The sequence below is a fragment of the Onychomys torridus genome, chromosome 23 (genome assembly GCF_903995425.1).
Source record: "Onychomys torridus chromosome 23, mOncTor1.1, whole genome shotgun sequence".
Taxonomy (NCBI): domain Eukaryota; kingdom Metazoa; phylum Chordata; class Mammalia; order Rodentia; family Cricetidae; genus Onychomys; species Onychomys torridus.
In genome coordinates, this window is record NC_050465.1 from 47,844,558 (window position 1) to 47,865,202 (window position 20,645).

At 45.8% G+C, this 20,645-nt stretch overlaps 1 protein-coding gene across 6 annotated transcripts in view; it reads right to left on the bottom strand.

Annotated features, from left to right (window-relative positions):
• Positions 1-20,645, bottom strand: part of Ino80d (INO80 complex subunit D) — a 64,744-nt gene that overhangs the window by 26,000 nt on the left and 18,099 nt on the right. For 5 of the 6 annotated variants that reach the window (XM_036172921.1, XM_036172922.1, XM_036172917.1 and 2 more), the window contains 5 exons: positions 16,736-16,826; positions 16,381-16,627; positions 9,587-10,317; positions 3,225-3,333; positions 57-281 (listed from right to left, as the gene is read on the bottom strand). In XM_036172921.1, coding sequence (XP_036028814.1) covers positions 57-281; positions 3,225-3,333; positions 9,587-10,317; positions 16,381-16,598 — 1,283 coding nt within the window. In that variant the 5' untranslated portion in view covers positions 16,599-16,627; positions 16,736-16,826. Of the gene's footprint in view, positions 1-56; positions 282-3,224; positions 3,334-9,586; positions 10,318-16,380; positions 16,628-16,735; positions 16,827-20,645 lie in introns of those variants that run through there. The other variant, XM_036172923.1, reaches the window with a different exon arrangement.

Consider the following 20,645-nt stretch of genomic DNA (forward strand, 5'->3'; position numbering starts at 1 on the left):
TACAGAGAGCAAAGTAGAGGAAGGAGACAGAACGTGGCCTGCCGTGTGGCTCTAACCTGGCTCGGCTGCACGCGGCTCTCCGCAGTTCTTGTATCAGCTGGCCGGTGCACTCGGGCTCTCTGCTGGCTGCCTGCAGCAGCGCTTTCCTAAAAGTATGCCGGCATTTCTTTTGTCGGGACTCTGCCCGCTCCAGGCGGCAGAGGTGCTTGTATTTCTGCTGAAAGTAAGTGCAAAGTTGGGTCACCCTGGAGCTCCTGCTCTCCACGTCATCCTCATCCGACCTGGAAAGTGCAGAAGGGGCAAGGTGATTACACGGGAGAAGTTCGGACAAGGAAGAGGAGGTGAAAATGAGCGAGGGCTGGTGAATGCGCAGGCTGAAAACTTCTGTGGCACTGGAACACAAACTGAATAAACCAGGAGAGACTCCAGGAGCAGCGAAAACAAGTACACGATTTCAGCCGGCACCAGGGCAGGGCTCATCTCAGCCTTCAGCAGGCACAGCGGCACCAGAGCAGGACATGAAGGACAAGCATTTCCTTATCTTGGCTCACTTCAAGGATACAGACACATGGTACCTTCTTCAGAAACACAGCAGTCACCTCTAACAACGCTTACAAAGAGCCTTTTACGCATTCTGGTTCAGATCGCCTTTTCTCCTCAGAGCACCTGTGGTGTGGGAACCCTGGAACTGCTTTCACAGGCCAGCGCTACAGTTTCCTACCACGCTAATGTGACTGACTGCCAATTCCAGTTCAAGTGTTTGCTGGAAAGGATGCTGGGCCAGGTGGATCTCTGTGAGTTTGAGGCCAGCCTGGTCTACACAGTGAGTTCCAGGACAGCCAGGACTATGTAGAGATTCCCTGTCTCAAGAAACAAACAAACAAAATGGGAAACAAGGAACTAGAGGCAGCTCAGTGGGTAAGAGCATTCGCTGTACAACTGTAAGGACATGAGCATCGTAACAACTCTGCAAGAACCAAAGGCAGCCGGGCGGTGGTGGCGCACCCCTTTAATCCCAGCACTCAGGAGGCAGAGCCAGGTGGATCTCTGTGAGTTCGAGGCCAGCCTGGGCTACAGAGCGAGTTCTAGGAAAGGCTCAAAGCTACACAGAGAAACCCTGTCTCAAAAAACACAAAACAAAACAAACAAACAAAACAAACAAAAAGAACCAAAGGCAGAGACAGAATGCACACTGCTTCCAACCAAGGCCAGTCAAGCCCCCGGCCGTGTGTCAGTTCAGGCCATCTTAGGAATGAAACCAGAAATGGCTCCCATCCCTTCCTCGTTTCTCACGCATTGGGCAGAGCATTCATTTAGGCTACCTCAGCATTTGCAGAATTAACCCCAAACCCCTGAAGTCAAGTTACTGGACCTGAAGCATGATTGAGAGGGGCCTTAACTACCAAAGCTGAGCCTGACAGCCCTACTGCGTCCCAGCTCAGAGGGCACACGGGTAGTAAGGAAGCAGCCCTGAAGAAGGGCAGGAGGTGGAACTGAGTGAGCAGAACCTCCGGCATCGCCAACACTCTCTAGAGGCTGAGGCAGAAATGGATGCATGTGCTAGTGCACCTTATCGACACTGCCAATACCCAGCTAACGCCCTTTGTTCCACGTGCAAATAAGCTTTGAACTATAATTTGCTTCCATGTGGCCTCAGTTTATAATCAGTCCCACTTCCTGTTGGACTGTCTATCACATTTTCAGTCCCACAAATTCAAGGACCAAAAGAGAAACTGAATGTCCATCCAAGGAGGCTATGAACTTCTAGGGACGGATCTGGCGTCCAATGTCCAGCCACGTATATACACATAAGACCTGAGAAAGCTTAAAAAAAAAGGGGGGGGGGGGTTCTAAACACACAAAATGGAGCCAAATATGGCTTCCTACGCTTGTGTCTCCCATGCTGGCCGTGGTAGAGACACTCATCTCCCGGCAGCTGTCTGCGTGCCTGAGCCCCCAGTGCACCATGAACTGAGCCTCACAGCAGGTTTAAGGTTTTGCTCATGTAAACAGAAAAAGTCAACGATACACAGTAAAGCAGGTTCAGATGGAAAAAAAACTTCTAAACAGGTTACAGTGTGTTTAATAATGTACATAGGCTTCAGGGAAAAAAATGGGTATGGATAATTATAGAAAAAAGTAGTTTAAAAAATATTAAGTAAAGTCTTTTAAGAGAGAGTGTAAAGTAATAAAAACAAATAAGCCACACAAGGATGGAAAATACACAGGGAGTCTGGATCCTATATGGTGTCTTGTTAGCTCTGAATTTTTTTATGCTAATGTACAAAAAACAACAGCTGGCGAGAGACATGGATTATGGAAACTGCGAAATTAAACCAACCTATATTTTTAAAATGTCTTAACTTCAAAATGGAAGTTGGACAATATGTTGCATTGGGGGAGGAGGTTATGCTTTTGTGTATTCCTTCCAGATTAATAGAGATCAGATTTGACCAGGGGAGACCTCGTGGGTGTCAGCTACAGACATGGGGGAGGAAGCCAAAAGAGACTACAGGACAGGTGACGTGTACGCTGATCCCCTGACATGGGAACAGCTCTGAGATAAGGTGAGACATGATAGATCTTGTTGGCTACTGAGTCCTTGTGATTTATTATTACATGCCATCCTTTCATATGGATGGATAGGATTTATATTACAGTTTGGTTATACAGTCCAAATGGACTTATAAAGTTGACAGATGCCTTTTACCTGCTCAAACATAAAACAGAAAATCATCTTTAACTGACTGTTGCACACTGCACATTCTATACACGTGTTAATGCAGATATGTATGTTACCTTTGAAAGTTTATGTGTTTTCAGAGCAAGGGGACCAGACACCAATGAAGGGACTGTCAGATATCAAATGAGCTGGCCTTTATTTTGTTGGATATTTATGTAAACCTCAAGTATTTAAATAAATGATTAGCTCATGCCAATATTTTCTGGCCCCACCAACAAAGATATCACTTGGCTTGCTCACAGTGTACCAAGTGAACTCTTTATATTGCTAAAGCAGTCACTAAAAGAAATCCCCGCCCCCCTGCCCAGGGCTGAGGACCGAACCCAGGGCCTTGCGCTTGCTAGACAAGCACTCTACCACTGAGCTAAATCCCCAACCCCGAAACTTATTTTTATGCAACTTATTACTAAATAGTCGAACATTCAGTATCTACAGACCCTTGATCAATGCCTCCTTTATAAAGCACACTGGGGAAGCTTACGTGTGTCTTTCATATCTGAGGGTTTCTCGGATGGACCATGCGACCTGGTATGGTGAGGCCTGATCTGAGTCCTCCAGCTCTTCTCCGCTCTCTTCAGACCAGTCCAACCCTGTAGCAGACAGTGGGAATGACAGGTTAGACAAAAAATAGTTTACTTGAGATTTGCACTAAACTAGGGAGACGGCTCACCAATAACAAGACACTCACTGCCGAGCCTGACTGCCTGAGTTCAAGCCCAGGGACCCACAGGGTAGATTAGCACCAACTTCCACAAGTTGTCCTTTGACAGGCACACATTATCCCATCAATAAATAAATGTAATGCAATTTAAAAATAATAACACCCAGACAAAAAAGCTGTCTAAAGCCCAGCAGTGGTGGTGCACACCTGTAATCCCAGCACTCAGGAGGCAGAGGCAGGCGGATCTCTGTGAGTTTGAGGCCAGCCTGGTCTACAGAGTGAGATCCAAGACAGCCAGGGTTACACAGAGGAACCCTATTTCAAAAAACCAAAAAGACAAACAGACAGACAGAAAGAAAAGACAGAAAGAAGTGTCTAAAATGCATAAGGCTTTCAAATGACCTTCACTTCTATGCTTTACAAAAATGTATGATGATACACACTCAGCTTTCAAAACATGAGATTTGGACAGTAAGGCTGTGCTGTACTCCAAGAACAGACTTCATAATATACTTTGTTAATCACCTGGAAACAGCACAATCCAAGAGACTGAGCTCCCCATACATAAATGAGGTAAAATTATTCAAATATCAAAACATTATACATTAAATTTTAAAAAGTCATACACTAAAACAATGCTTTTTTAAAAGGCCATCAAGGTCAAAGCTGTAATGTAGCTTACCTGGGACAGGGCATGGCTAGAATGCACAAAACACTGGGTTCAATCCCAACATGACCTAAAACCTGGGGTGGTGGCACATGCCTGTCATCCCAGCCCTTGACAGATGGAGGTAGGCGGGTCACAGTTCAATGTCATCCTGAGATTCATGAGACCCTGACTCCAAAACAGAACGGTAAAAAAGGGTAAGGAAAGCCAGACACAGCCTTTCATCTCAGCATCTGGAAGGCAGAGGCAGAGGCAGGCAGGTAGATCTCTGTGGGTAGGAAGCCAGCCTGATCTACATACTGAGTTCCAGGCCAGTCATGGCTACCTGGTGAGAGACCCCCGTCTCAAGAAAAACAGGGAGGGGTGAGAAAAGTAATTTATATGTCCAGGCAAGAAAAAGTGGAGTCACTCAGCAAAAGTGGCCCTGGGAGACATGAAGACGGTGGGTTTCTCCACTGTAAAACTAACTGTCTGCAAAGCAAACCTTGATCTTGGCCTCACTGTCTCCTGTCCTAACAGAACTGATAGAAGCAGCCCAGACAGCCCATAAACGCCAGACTGTGGTTCACGTTTTTCTTAGTGATCTTCACGGACTTGAATGCAGACTAGAAGGGTGACCAGAGTGCATTACAGCATCTGTTTTCTCCAGAGTCTTAGATCTCTAATATGCTTGGATTTCAAAACACAAAAAAGCAAGCTGGGCAGTGGTGGCATTTTAATGCCAGCACTCGGGAGGCAGAGGCAGGCAGATCTCTGTGAGTTCTAGGCCAGCCTGGTCTACAGAGTGAGTTCCAGAACAGTTGGGGCCGTTACACAGAGGAAACCCTGTCCAAAAACAACAACAACAACAATCCACAAAAAAGTTAAATGATTTTTGGTAAACTTCACTTCGTTCAAAAAAATGAGTTGGGCCGGCAGCGCAGTCTGTAACCTCGGCACTGGGAAGACCAAGGCAGGGCACCGAATCCAAGGACTAAAGAGCCTGCACAGCAGTAACAACAAACAAAACCCAGGAGCTGGCAGGGCAGCTTGTCACGGTGCCTGCCTGCAGTCCTCAGACCCAACTGTCCTCTGACCTCAGCATGTGCTCCACAGCACCCGTACATTCGGGAGCACACAGACACACACCATAAATAAAGGTCTCCACAACAAGGAACAGTGAGGAGGGGGAGCCTTCACAAGCATATGAACTTTGTGTAAACAGCTCTAGCTATCAGTAAAGGCGTCAATAGAAATAGATGAAAAGGCAAAGAAATAAATACAAAATATACTGGTTCATAAAACATATAGACAAGTATTCAGTCCCGAAAACTTTCTCAGGAGTTCCAAATGTCAACGCTACTTTCCAACTCTGGCTAAGACACTGCTTGCACTTACATGCTTACACACTCCTGGCACTTACACACTCACACCTGCGTGACACTGAGAACAATGTGAGTGCAATGGTGGGCACTACTGCGTCCTCCCCATGAGTTGGGCTCCTCACAGGCGCCTCTGGGCGCTGGAAAGACCACAAACGTCAGGAGCACAGGGCGTTTTACCTGTTCCAGTGATTCCCTGTTACCGCTCAAGCCCGGAACTGTCTAGCATGCTGGAAGACTAAGCAGGAAGCCTCCGTGGGCCTCCTCTGCTGCACGAGCAAACACTGACGGCTACTCTACTTACAACTTAGATAAACTGCTTTTGTTTCACTGAGTTTAGTTTTAGTTCAGATTATCTCAGTTTTGAGGTACAGTCTGACATACCCTCGAATGGCCATGAGCTCACTCTGTAGTAAAAATGGCCAACTCCTGATGCTCCTGTCTCCAGGCATTTGCCCAGGCTTACACAGTGCTGGGGATCAAACCTAAGTCTCCCGACTACTGGGTGAGCATCTATCGCATGAGCTAACCCACACCCCTCAGTATCGTTTGTTTTCATGGATACGTGTGTGAGTGAATGATAGAGTAGAGAGCACTGGAGGAAGACACCCTCTGGCTTCCACACTCATGTGCACACATGTGCACTTGCATGTACGTGTGCACACATACATACATGTACTACACACAGAAAGAAGACAAGGGCTGATGAGATGGCGCACAGGTTACAGATACTTGTTGCACATGCCTGATGACCCAGTTCCACCTCTGACCTTCACATCTGCATCACAGCATATGCTCTGGTTCCCTTCCCCCACATCATTCATGCAACTCTGTTTTTCATTATATATTTTAAGGAAAAATTAAAGATGAGACAGTAATTACTTTGCTGTGAAGCTATAAAGCTACAATACTTTAAAGTAATACAAACTAGAAATAATTTAAACTCAGCCACAACAAATTATACTATATATGAAAAAACTATTAACTTGAAAATATATTATGAAGATTTTTAAAGAGGTTATGAATAAGTATTTATAACAGGAACTCAATTTAACCTACTTTAAAGAATTTACCAAGGTCCTAACAAATGGGTATTTAATAGATTTGGGGATATTTTGTTATTTTTATTTACTACAATGCAGAAGTTTTATTCAGATAAATTTAATATCAGGTGAAATAGTTTAGAATATAGAAGAAAGTCCACCACTCTCATTTACAATAAAATAAAATCCTGACTCCATTCCATTTCATTCTCCATGGGTCAGCGTCAACAGCTTGGTGATGATGTGTACTTCATCTATACTCCTATCGAAGAGGCGAACATCTGCCCACACACATAACCAATGGATAGCCTGAGCCCTGCTTGCTCCCTTTGGTTTCCTTAGATTTTACAGAACAGAGTAACATGATTCTCTTGACTCTCTTCCACCAGGTAAGTCAAGTTAAAGACAACCCAGTCAGACAACGTTCACTCTTAACAACAGCTGTGTAACAGTGGAAACCATGCATGCATGGGACTCAGTCAAGATTCCCATTGATTATTCAAGATAGTGCCAGACAGCTAATTCTGTAAGCAATGCTACAATGAACTCCACACATATATTCTTACATTTCGATATTTACTGCTAGGATGAAATCGCAAAAGTGTGCTTGATAACTATATATATAATATTGAATATATAAACTATATAAAACATATATGTATTTGTGTGTGTATAGTTCTGTGGGTTTTATTATTTTATGTGTACGAGTGTTTTGCCTGCATGTACATCTGTGACTATGTGTATGTCTGGTGTCCATGGAGGGCAGGAAAGAGCACCATCAGATCCTTGGTAACTAGAGGAACAGATGGCTATAAGCCACCATGTGGGTACTGGGAATCAAACCCAGGTTTTCTCTGTACAGTTTTATTTTTAAGATTTTTTTTTTGTCTTAAGAGTGTGTAAGAATATGCCACATCTGTGTAGGTACCCTTGGAGGCCAGAAGAGGGGACTAGATTCTCTGGAACTGGAGTTACAGGGGATTGTGAATCTCACAAACTCAGGTACTCTGGAAGAGAGGCAAGTGCCACCTCTCAACAATTTATTTTTTGAAACGGGGTCTCACTCTTCAGCCCATATAGGCCTTAAACTCAAGTTAAGCCTCTAGTTTCAACCTCCCAAGTGCTAGACACACACATGAGTCAGAAGCCCCAAAATACCTTTTTTTTTTTTTTTTTTTTGTATTTTTGAGACAGGGTTTCTTTGTGTAGTTTTGGAGCCGGTCTTGGATCTCACTCTGTAGCCCAGGATCCGCCTGGCTCTGCCTCCCGAGTGCTGGGATTCAAGGCGTGCGCCACGGCCCCCACTTAGCCTCCACTCATATTCCTTCTCTACTCACGGTCTCCACTGGCGTTTCTATTGCTACCATATCAAGCAGATAAAGAATTCTTCTCGTAGGTACCATGTTAGCTCATAACACCTTGAAAACTGTGTTCTAGGGGCTGAAGAGACGGCTCAGCAGTTAGGAACACATACTGCTCTTGCAGAGGACCTGAGTTCAGTTCCCAACAGACAGGGAATCCAACTTCCTCTTCTGAGCTCTGTGGGCACCTGCACTTGAGTGTGAACAAACCCACATAAAGACACACATATCTACAGATAATTAAAAATAAAATAAATATTTAAAAATATGTATTCTAGCCAAAGGTGGTGATAGCATGCCCTTAATCCCAGCACTTGTGAGTTTAAGACTAGCCTGGTCTACAGAGTAAGTTCCAGGACAGCCAGGATACTCAGAGAAACCCTGTCTCGGAAAACTAAAAATCAGAACTTTTTTCTGGTTGAATCGTAAAAAGCATTTATTTAAAAAACCAACTTGAGCCGGGTGGTGGTGGCGAACGCCTTTAATCCCAGCCTTTAATCTCAGGAGGCAGAGCCAGGCGGATCTCTGTGAGTTCGAGGCCAGCCTGGTCTACAGAGCAAGATCCAGGACAGGCACAAAGCTACACAGAGAAACCCTGTCTTGAAAAACAAAACAAAACAAAACAACAACAACAAAAAAAAAAAACCAACTTGAATTCAATTCCCAGATCCCGTGATGGAGAGAACCAATTCCTGAAAGCTGTTCTTTTGACCTCCACACATATCCATGCTTAACACACACACACACACACTACATGAAATTAAAAAATAAAAGTTCTGACTTTTCTTATTTTTCAATTATGACAACTAACACCATTTCTTCAATGATGTTTTTGGGGGTTTGGGTTTTACTACAAAACCCTGACTATCCTGGAACTCACTAAATAGTCCAGGCTTGCCTCAAACTTGGAACAATCTTCTTGCCTCTGACTCCCAAGTGATGGGATAACAGTCATGTGACACTGTGCCTGGCTTGTTCTCCACGTCTAGAAGAAAGACCTATGACCACAGAGTAATGGTGTTACCACAGTAAGAGAGTGGTATAGTGTCTACAGTCTACACAGTATAATAAAATGTACCAAGGCTGATGCGGGAGCATCCTTTGAGCTAAGAATTTGCCAGTCTATGCAACACAGCAAGACCTTCCCTAAGATACCAAGAACACGCAGATCCTGATCTTAGAGGATACAACTATCTTTTATACACTGTTGTAAGTATTAATGAAAGCTATGACTGTCTCCATGCTCAAGAAAGCAAAGGTAATCACACTTAGCACATCACCAACAGAACAAAAACAAAAATACAAAGTAGAAAGGGGACGGGTAAGGGAGATATGGGTTCACTGGAAGAAAAAGCAAAGGGGGATTAAATGTAATGAAAATACATTCAATGCTCATATGAATCACTTTTAGAATTTCAAGAATTTAATTTTCAAAAATTACGACAGAAATTCTAAATAGCCAATAGACCTGTTTCTATTCACCAGGTATCTCCATGCAGGAGCAGACCCGTGTCTACTCACCAGGTATCTCCATGCAGGAGCAGACCCATGTCTACTCACCAGGTATCTCCATGCAGGAGCAGACCCGTGTCTACTCACCAGGTATCTCCATGCAGGAGCAGACCCGTGTCTACTCACCAGGTATCTCCATGCAGGAGCATGTTCACTGTGAGTGGTCTGCTGGAATATACGACAGCTGTGACAGACACATCACGCAGCCAGAGATACAGTAAAGGAGGGGCCAACTCACCTAAGTGAGGGAACAGGTCCGCGTCCAGCTGATGCTTTTGGGTACACAGTTTCACCAGTCTCTGCAGTCGGCTTATACAGGAGAAGTGTGGAGAGAAGGCGGTGGCTTTCATGAGGATTCGGTCAGTCCTGGGGGCGTCTGAGATGGGAGCCCGACTGGATGGAAGGAGGGGCAGAGGCCTCTTGTGAGAGGCCTGCCTCGTTTGTGCTATAGAGTGTGTGGTGGGGGCCACTCCCTGCATTGGTAGGCTGGTGTTCTGAGGTTGAGGTGGCTTGCAGATTGAACCCTGCGGTGGCGCTGGGGGTCTTAAAGAGGTGGACAGAGGTGACAGGTGGGCGTGCTGCTGCGGAGGCGCGGGAGGGGTGCTAAAGTGCTCTTGCCGAACTTTCAAAATCTCTGTCTCTCTCTGGCGCTGCCGGTTCTGAGCCAGCTTGCTCTGCAACTTCTTTCTCACAGCTGCCCCTTTCTTTAGGTCGTCCTCTTCCTCGTTGAAAGCAAAGGGGTCTTCCAACTCAGTTTCCAGGTAGTGGAGAGGGACCCTTGCCCCAGGTGGAGAGAGGGACATGCTGTCCAGTCCATTGGGCATCTTCAAGGCCAGCGTGGGCACCGTCAGGCTAAACGCCATGGCATCCATCTGGCGCCCGACCTTCACCTCATCGACCGGATCGTTCTTTTTCTTCCTCTCTTTTTTCGGGATAAAGCCAAGTACTTGCAAGTGGCTGCTGCAGTACCTGCGACAGTGCACACGCGTCAGAGAAGGCTCTTTGCACACACATAGACATGTACACACTGCAAACCGGAGTCCTAATAGACTGCAAACCAGACAGCCCAGACCAGGTGTGGCAGCTGCAGTACCTGCGACAGTGCACATGCGTCAGAGAGGGCTCTTTGCACACACACACACACACACACACACACACACACACACACAGACATGTGCACATGCGTCAGAGAAGGCTCTTTGCACACACATAGACACGCACACACTGCAAACCAGAGTCCTACTAGACTGCAAACCAGACAGCCCAGACCAGGTGTGGCAACACAGGCCTGTAATCCTAGCACTTGAAAGGTTCAAGAGGATCAGGAGTTCAAAGCTAGCTTGTAGACCCTATCTTTAGAAACCACAACAAAAACAGTCATATAGCCAGCCAGGCAGTGTGGTGGGGCATGCTTTTAATCCCAGCACTCGAGGCGGAGGTGGGTGAATTTCTGAGTTTGAGGCCAGCCTGGTCTACAGAATGAGTTTCAGGACAGCTAGGACTACACAGAGAGACCTTGTCTTGAAAAACCAACGAAACAAAGCAAAACAAAAAGTTTACAGCCGAAATACAGCAGCACAAGCCTGTAATGCTAACACATAGAAGAGATAGGCAAGAGGACCCTAAGTTCAAAATTAGCCTGGGCTACGCTGCAAACACCGTCTCAAAAACTAAATGGGAAGAGCAACTGTCATTATGCCCAAGCCATCCCCAACTGAGGTCCACGTAATTTTGATAAGGCGCATGATAGTTCAAGTGCAGACAGAGGTCACCAGACAAAAGCAGGTCTGTCCACTGGTCAGCGGCCTGGACAGCAACTTGGCCACTATTTCTCACACAGCTTTGTTCTTCTCTATCACAGCATACAAAGTAACTCATGAAAAAGTCTGAAAAATACCTAAAAGTTTCTTACGGAAAAAAGCATTATATTCCAATGCTACTTAAGTTCCTGGAGAGTCACCAAGGTCATGTAACATAACCCTGACATGTGCCACACACCCCAAACACACACCCCCACACCACACTCACCAACACCAAAACACCAAAACACCAAAACACACACACACACACACACACACACACACACACACACATGGGCAGGGACTCAGAGTGGCTAGTGGAATGAGCATCTCAGTAGGCAGAGATGTAAGAACACGACTGTCTCCTGCAGCACACGCTGAAGCAGGCACTAAAATAATTCAGGTAACTCCACTACATTTACAAAAGTGAATTTGCCCCAAAACACTTCCCAAACGGAAACGGACCAAACTGGGGCATTAAAAAAAAAAAAAAAAAAAAAAAAAAAAAAAAAAAAAAAAAAAGTTCATGATGACTTCAGTAACAGGCAGGCTACCTTTGTAACTTAAACACCATGAAGGATACAGACCCTGTACACAATGAGAAAATAAAGGCCTGTTATACCAATTAACCATATTGAAAACCTGTCAAGAATCTGTGGAACAGAATATTCTCCAATCTGTATTCTTCACCCAGTTCCCACAACACGATAACAGGTGTGCCATCAAAATAGTACCCCACACTTAAGTCAATTTGGAAAATTATAGCTTAACCAAAATGACATAATAATTTTGTTGTTGCTTGTTTCTGCTGAAAAACTCCCAAAGAATGATGTATAATAACTTGTATTATGAAGTTCCAAGAGGGAGATGTACCCTCTAGAATCTGTCAGTGTTTCCCAAAGCTGTCTGAAGGAGAGACTGTCTCCTGAAGCAACCTGTGGCATCTCTGCACAGCACCGGACAGGTCACACATCATCCTACATAAAAGAGACTCCTAAGGGCAGTCAGGAAAGACTAGTGACTAGGAAGTTAAAAAGATGAAGAAAGGGGAATTTAGCTCAGTAGTGGAGCGCTTGCCTAGCAAGCGCAAGGCCCTGGGTTCAGTCCTCAGCTCAAAAAAAAAAGGAGAAGAAGAAGGAGGAGGAGGAGGAGAAGAAGAAACAACAACCCTGGGTATGGTGTATCAGCCTTTAATCCCAGCACTTGGGAGGGAGAGAGAGGCACAAGGACCAGGAATTCAGTCATTTTCCTCTGTACAGGCAGTTCAAGCCCAGTCTGGGGAACTTGAAACACAGGATCAAAGCACAACAATCAAAGAGGAAAACACAGTAGTCACACACAGTGGTACACTCATAATCCCAGCTACTCAGAATACCAAGGCAGGAGGATGACAAGTTTGAGGCTAGCCTGGGCTACACAGCAAGAATTTTACCTCAAAATAAAAAAGGGCTAGGAGAAGCTGGAGAGATGGCTCAGAGGTTAAGAGCACTGGCTGCTCTTCCAGAGGTCCTGAGTTCAATTCCCAGCAACCACATGGTGGCTCAAAGCTGTCTATAACTCGAGTTCCAGGGTACCTGACACCCTCATGCAGGCAAAACACCAATGCACATTCTTAAAAGGGGCAGGGGGGCAGCCAGGAGGGTAGCTCACCGATAGAGCACGGACCTGGGTTCAATATCCAGGATAAAAGAAACAATACAAATGTTTTTCACATCCGTAGCGAACTTCTCCCCTCTGGGGTTCTCCCATTGTGCTGTAAGACTCTATGTAAGACCTCCTCCCTCCTTCAATAAACGGCACTCGAAAAATAATATAAATAAATACAACCAAAAACCAATTTTTTTCAGCGTTCGATGGAAAGATTAGTTTCTTACCAAAGAATGGTAGGTAAAGCAGAATCTTAATTTTAACTTAGAAGTCAGAGCAAGAGAGGTGGCTAGCCAGTTAAGAGTATTTGCTACTCAGTCATGAGGAGCTGGGTCTGCGTCCAAACACCAATGCTTGGCAGCTCACAAAAGCCTAACCAATCAACCATTTCCCCTCGTGTAGAGAGGTAAATTAGTATTTGCATATTTCAAGGCTGTGTAGAACTAAGTAAACATTCTAGTTCAGTTAGGAAGAACTTTCCCTCTTTAAGAGAAACAGCTCAAGCCCGGCAGTGGTGGCGCACGCCTTTAATCCCAACACTCGGGAGACTGAGGCAGGCGGATCTCTGTGAGTTCAAGGCCAGCCAAAGACAGAAAAAAAATTTTTTTAAAAATTAAAAAAAAAGTCAGGCCTCTCTTCTGACCTCATTAGTAAGACAGTACTTGCTTTGGCTCAAATGGAAAGGAGGCCAAGGAGGGCAGGGGCCCACTACAGGGATGCATTTAGCGGAGCCTGAGGGAGCCAAGAGAGGTTTGAGGTAGAGGTGGGGTAAGGCATTACCTCTCAGTCCCCGAGAACCCAGTGCACAGTGTTTAATGCGTTTACCTTCTTACTGTGCTAAGCACCTGTTTCTGAGCTGCAGGCACTATAATCTGAGCCACACGTGCTCACCAGAAGTTCTAAAGAGAACCCCCAATCACCTCTACGTGCTCATTCTGCCAGGCTCTTAACCTACAGAATTATTCATTCCACACTGAAAACAAAAGATATTCATGACATAAAGAATAGTCGCTTCTTTTTTGGCCAGTTTATGCAGATCGACATTTGCTTACTTTAAAGAATAAGGATAACAAACAAACACGGAGGGAGTGTGTGTCCAATTTTCTACCCTAACACAGTATCTAAAACCGTGTTCCAGAATGATCTCTGTGATCAGAGAATGGGAAGAGGTGTGAAGGACTAAAGTGAGTATTTTTCCTAAGACTGTAAAAGATAACCAATTACAACCCATTTCCTAAAAACAGCACAATGTAGCCAGGCGGCGGTGGTGGTGGTGGTGGTGGTGGTGGTGGTGGTGGTGGTGGTGGTGGTGGTGGTGCACACCTTTAATCCCAGGCACTTGGGAGGCAGAGGAAGGTGAGTTCCAGGTCAGCCTGGTCTACAGAACAAGTTCCAGGGCAGCCAGGGCTACACAGAGAAAGCCTGTCTAGGAAAAAAAAAAAAAGAAAAAAAACAAAAAACAAAAAAAAAACAGCCAGGAGGTGGTGGCGCACGCCTTTAATCCCAGCACTCGGGAGGCAGAGGCAGGCGGATCTCTGTGAGTTCGAGGCCAGCCTGGTCTACAGAACGAGCTCCAGGAAAGGCTCAAAGCTACACAGAGAAACCCTGTCTCGGAAAAAAAAAAAAAAAACCTCTAAAAAAAGAAAAAACAAAACAACAAACAAAAAGCACAATGTAAAGGAAAATAGCACAGTGTTTTTAAAGTATAAATTCACAAATTCTAGTGACAAAAGTCTGATCTTAAAGTGAAAATACAGCCGAGGGGATGGGGATGGGGGCGAGCGCCTAGCCAAGCTCTGGAGCCAGAGGCTCCCGCAGCAGCAAAGCACGACCCGGGCGCGGGGATGCCGCTCTGAGTGCCAGGCTGTCCGTGCCCCTCCCGGCCTGACTTCTCTCAAGTGTGGCGCTCTCCTGAGCTGCCAGCCGTCCCCAAAATGAAGCCTGACTGCTTCCAGGCACCTTCCCGTAGTGGCTGATGCCAGTCCCTAGGCCCCGCCTCTTCCGGCCGCCAAGCCGGTCCTGTAACTTGAAGTGGGTCTCCTGCTTCCAGGTGGACCAGCCCTTTCAGGATGACTCCAGCAGCACCACCTCTGCCAGACTGTCCTCCTTGTTCTGTAATAATGGCCTCAGGAAGGGCGTCCTGAAGCCAAATCCCTTCCGCCTATCCTAGCGCTTCCTGCAATCCGGAGGAGCTGTCCATAGCCACAGCTTAGGTCGGGACAAGGAGAAGGAAAAGATCCAGGAGTCTGACCTCCACTGGGGTGGAAAAAAGAGTTCATCTGCTAAGACACAAAGTAAACCAACCAAGATCCTGAATGGAAGGTGTGATGCCCTTAATTGCCCCAGCTCAGACTCAGTCCTTGACACACCCTGCTCCAGCAGGTCTGATGAGAGAGTGTGGTGAGGACAGAGACCACAGCTGTCCTCGGCTCTGCTCCATCCCCAGAGCTGGCTCAGGCTCATCACAGTGGGCTGGTTAACTGCTTTACAAGTGTTTCTTGAACCCTAGGCTTAGCTCTATGTGGTCAGTATCTGGCCTCTGCCAAGTAGGTTCCAGATATTGTACGTGGCGACTTGTGTGGTACATCTCCTTAGACAGGAGACCCAGAAGGAACCAGTCTCTATGGCTAGAGCCTGGAGAAAGGAAAAGGTATACCAAGAGATGAGAGCAAAGAGTCTCTCCGGCCTGAGGCAGGATGTTCCGGGCAGCGCTGTTTCACAGAACTTTCAGGGACAGACGGGTTTGTAATACACCCCGATCCAGGACAGCGGGCCACCGACATGGTGGAGTACTGTGCTAAGCCAACATCTATGAGGAATGTCTGCCGGCTTAAATAGGAGATCCCCTCCCTTTGTTCCCATGGCTAGACTCCCCAGTGACTAAATGACTTCCAAGCCCCCAGAGGGTTTGTTTTGTTCTCTGACACTCTGACATTATCCTGTACGATAATAAGGATTCTAAAAATAATGGTTAAATGAAATTTGAAAATGCTAGAAAAATATAAAGAGGATAAATTAAATTATATTTTTTAAGTGAAAATACAATTCATAGGCATGATGCATATGGGACACTTTTTACCCATAAAAGGCCACATTAGAAAACAATGTCAATCATGACTTAGATATCTGTTATGGAGCAAATTTAATGAATGTTTCATTATTTTAAATTCTTTTCCAACCAATACATCTTTTATTACCTTTCATGAAGGCATTTTTTCCAAAACCCAAATTAACTCTGGTAGCATTTAGCTAGTTCCTAGCCTGTGGCACCCATGGGCAGAGAGACCAGCAGTTCCTTTGGTGTTCACACACCAAACAGAGCAGCATTGCAAGAGTTGACGGCAATTTCTGGGGGGAGGGAGGGGACGACACTCTTAAACATCTAGAAGTCTAGAAATCGATAAAGAAGAAAACACTCAAGCATACTTTAAAATACCCCCTAAAATGTTCTTCCTTATCCCCAGAAGTACTCCAAAGTCTCCTTGGACAGCCACAGGACTCCATATGGAAATTTAACACACTGTAAAGAAACAGCATTAGAGAGACAAAATTCCGAGAGTGCCGCACGGCCCCGGGATGCGCTCACCTCCGGTCCTCTGATTTGGGAATGGGGTTGGTGCAGCGCTGGCTGTTGTACTTGGCCACATATTCACATTGCTTGAAGGGGGCGGTCTTGTCTTCCAGAACGTGTCTGATACAGAAAGCGTACCCGTTGAGTCGCCGCTGCTTGCACAGTTTGGGGCTATATGAGCACAAGGGCTTATTGTCAACCTCAGAGAAGTGTATATGTTTCCCTTCATACATCACGTGACTCTATTCCTTGTGAACATCAGCTAAAAGGCCACCACAAAAAAGAAACCCAAATGATAAACAAATCAGAGAGTGTAAGGCAGACTCAAGCAGAGAATTTCACTGAGGGACTTGTGGCCTCTCAGCCATACCTGATTTTAAATCTTCTGCACCACAGCAATGTGAAGAGAGCCCAGGGGGACCACAGTTTGGAATGCTCTCAACCAAGAGGAAGCAGATTGTCTACAAAACATCAAAGGCCTCGTTAACACAGATAAACAAAACCAGCTCACCCAGAACATAAAATATTTCCACATCACCCTTCTTAATGGATGGAATGAGAATCGAATATTCCAAGGATGAGATCCAACAGGAAAAAGGGAATCGTAAGGATTATCTCACCCTCCAAAATGGAACCAAATCGTGTTTACTCTGTGAGGGGCTCAAAGTGGCTCAGAGCAAGAGCCTCTCCCACCAAGTTACCTCCACCAGGGTCTACACCTGTAACCCCAGCCCCTGGGAGGTAGTGGAAGGACCAGGTCATCCTCAGCTACACAGTAAGTTTGAGTCAGCCTGGGCCATATAAGACTCGGTCTCAAAAGTAAGGGGCAGGCGGGGTGGAGAGTGGGAGGTGGAGAGATGGCTCAGCAGTTAAGAGCATGGGCTGTTTTTCCAGAGGACCTGGGTTCAATTCCCAGTACACACAAGCGTCTATAACTCCAGCCCCAGGGCCTCCACTAGGCACCCATACAGTATACAGACACACATGTAATACCCAAACACATAAAACAAATAAAATTTCAAAAAGTTTCTTTACAAAGTACTACATTTTTTTTTGTTACATTGACAAAATACTTAGCAATCTGTTAAAGATGTTTCTATGAAGTGCAAAACCAAGCTGTTTATGGTATCACACACACACACCTACAATCCTAGCATTTGGGAAGGTAAAGCAGGAGGGTTACTTTGAGTTCAAGGCCAGTCTGTCCTATAGCGAGACTAGCCATGCCATCCAGGAGTATACAGGAAGAAAACAAACTAGCTCCAGGTAAAGGGCGCTTGCTGCCAAGCTTGATGAGCTGAGTTCGATCCTCCAGATCAACACAGTGAAAGGAGAACCGACCCCCGCAAGCTGTCTTCTCATCTCCGTACTTGTCCATGCATGTGTGTATACAGAAGACAAACTCCCCGCCCCACACTCAAGACAGACAAAATAAAGAGATAAATGTAATACAAATCAAAGAGGAGGGTAAGAGGTAGAGGCAGGCGGTGAGATGGCCTGGTGGGTAAAGGCACCTGCTACCCAAGCCTGATTACCTAGTTCTATCCTTGGAACCCATATAAACGTGGGAGGAGAGAACTGACGCCCACCAAGTTCTTCTGACCTCTACATACATCATATACACAATGATAAAAGTGAAAAAATTTTAAGTCAGGCATGATGGTATTCACCTGTTAACTCTCAGCTCTTGTGGAATAGAGGCCAGAAGAGCAGGAGTTCAAGGCTAGCCTACACTACATGAGATTATTCTTTAAAAACAAAAAACAGCCGGGGGTTGTGGCACATGCCTTTAATCCCAGCACTCAGGAGGCAGAGCCAGGCGGATCTCTGTGAGTTCGAGGCCAGCCTGGGCTACAGAGTGAGTTCCAGGAAAGGCGCAAAGCTACACAGAGAAACCCTGTCTCAAAAAACCAAAAAACAAAACAAAACAAAACGAAAACAAAGGGGTTGGAGAGTTGGCTCAGTGGATAAGGCACTTACTGTAGAATCGTGAGGACTGGAGTTCAAATACCCAAAACCCACATAGATGCAGTTAAGTGTGACAACCCACCTGCAATCCCTACGGTTAGAGAACAAACATAGGGGACCCCTGAGCAGACTGGCTGGGGAAACTAGCAGCTCTAGGTTCAACTGAGAGCCCACCTCAGTGTGTAAGGTAGAGATCAACTGAGGAAGACACCTGACATCACAGAGACAGCTGATAGTGACCCAGGGCCCTCCCGAAGCTATCCTATGACTGTCTTTCATGTCTCCACCTATATCTCTGCCTAATACTTCCTCATTCCTCCCCGCTCCCCCTACACTCAAAGAACCCTTCAACAGGTCAGAAGCTGGACTCCAACAGTGGGGTTCCTGGCAGTGGGATACGGCATCCAATGCTGCCAGAGCAGTGCAGTGGCCACAAAACAAACGCTCAGCATGTGCAAGGCCAAGGTTTAACCCCCAGCACCGGAAAACAAGCTGGGAGGAAGAGAGAAGAGAGGGAGGGAGGGAGAGGCACATTGTAACCAACGAGACACTGCGCAGGTGTCTGCAACGGAAGAAATGGATGTTCAAGTCCAAACTCTACCATGTCCTGTGTTATCTTCAGCAAATCATTTAAACTCTTGGAATCCCAGATTTCTCATCTGTGAAACAGGGATATCAGGAGTTATATCCTCAACAGGTTCTAAGGATCCAATGCCACCACATGGACTGAACTAAGGACCATGGCTAGCACGTGGTAAGCTCTGGAGAAACAGAAGTTATTCACAGATGTTAACTGTATGGCATGTTACTGTCTTTTCAATGTTTCTGGAGAAGAACATTCACTGCAGAGAAGGGTCAAATGCAGATTCTAAGTCTGGAACAATGAAACGAACTTTTCTACAGAGTCAGGGTCTCAAACTTCACAAAGACAAAAAACCCCAAAAAGTATTGCTGTAGTTAGTAACACTGTATGCGCTAACAGACCTAGCCACGGACAAATGCACAGCAAAATGACGAGCTCCCTCTTTTCACCTTACCAGGGCAAAAGAAGAATTGAACTAAAATGTGTTGAGTTGCCCCCAGAATGTGGGTGCCACCCAGGCAGAACAAGAATGATTACTCCAGTAAAAGGATGTGGAGCCAATCCCTAGTGGAGTGAAAGAGAAAAAGAGGGGGTGTGGTGACATATTGTTTGTAATCGAAGAAATAAAAGCTTGCCTGAAGATCAGACACAGCTAGCCAGAGTTAACCATAGAGGTCAGGCAGTGGTGGCACAGGCCTTCAATCCTAGCACTGGGAGGCAGACGCAGAGATGTCTGGATATCTATGAGTTCAAGGCCACACTGGGCTACATGAGATTAATCCAGTCTAAAAGAGAAACAGCCAGGCAGTGGTGGCTCACACCTTTAACTCAAACACTTGGTTTCACACAGCAAGAAGGTTGAGACAGGAAGTGATATGGCTGGGCAGAGAAAGGAATATAAGGCAGGAGGAGACAGGAACTCAGGTCTTTTCAGGCTCTTGCAGGCTGAGGAGTTGGTGAGTTAGGTGGCTTGCTCTGCTTCTCTGATCTTTCAGCTTTTACCTGATGTCTGGCTCCATGTTTTTATTAAAACCAATTCGTGGAACAGAGGGGTATGGGGGAAGTCAATCAATCAGTCTCAGGGGCTGGCACAAACCAGATGTGCAGCTGGTACACACCTGTCGTCAAAGCACTCAAGAGGCAGAGGCAGAAGGATCAGAAGTTCAACATCATCCTCAGCTATATGCTCAGTTATGGGCTAGCCTGGTGTACAGGAGACACTGACACAAAACAAACATATAAATAAAAATTCTACTTGCCCCAAAGGTCTGGGTACTTAAGCCAGGACATATGTGAAAACAAATCTTTAGATGTTTACATTCTGTACCACTCATCCATCACTGAATTGTTCATGAGATTAGTTCAAGTCTATTTGAAGATCTACTGTGTTTGTTTTTGTAAGTTACCCTTGGGGCTGGTGAAATGACTCACTGGGTAAAGACACTAATCACCAAGCCTAAGAGCCCGAGTTGCATCCCTGGAACCCACACAGCAGCAGGAAGGAGTCCTACAAGCTGACCCTGGCATCCACACCTGCACAGTGGCACCAATGCGTGCGCACGAGTACCCGCCAGCAAACACACAACAATCAATGTAATTTTTGTTTTAATTTTTAAAATATATCTTAGCCAGGCGGTGGTGGTGCACACCTTTAATCCCAGCACTAGGGAGGCAGAGGCAGGTGGATCTCTGTGAGTTTGAGGCCAGCCTGGTCTACAGAGCTAGTTCC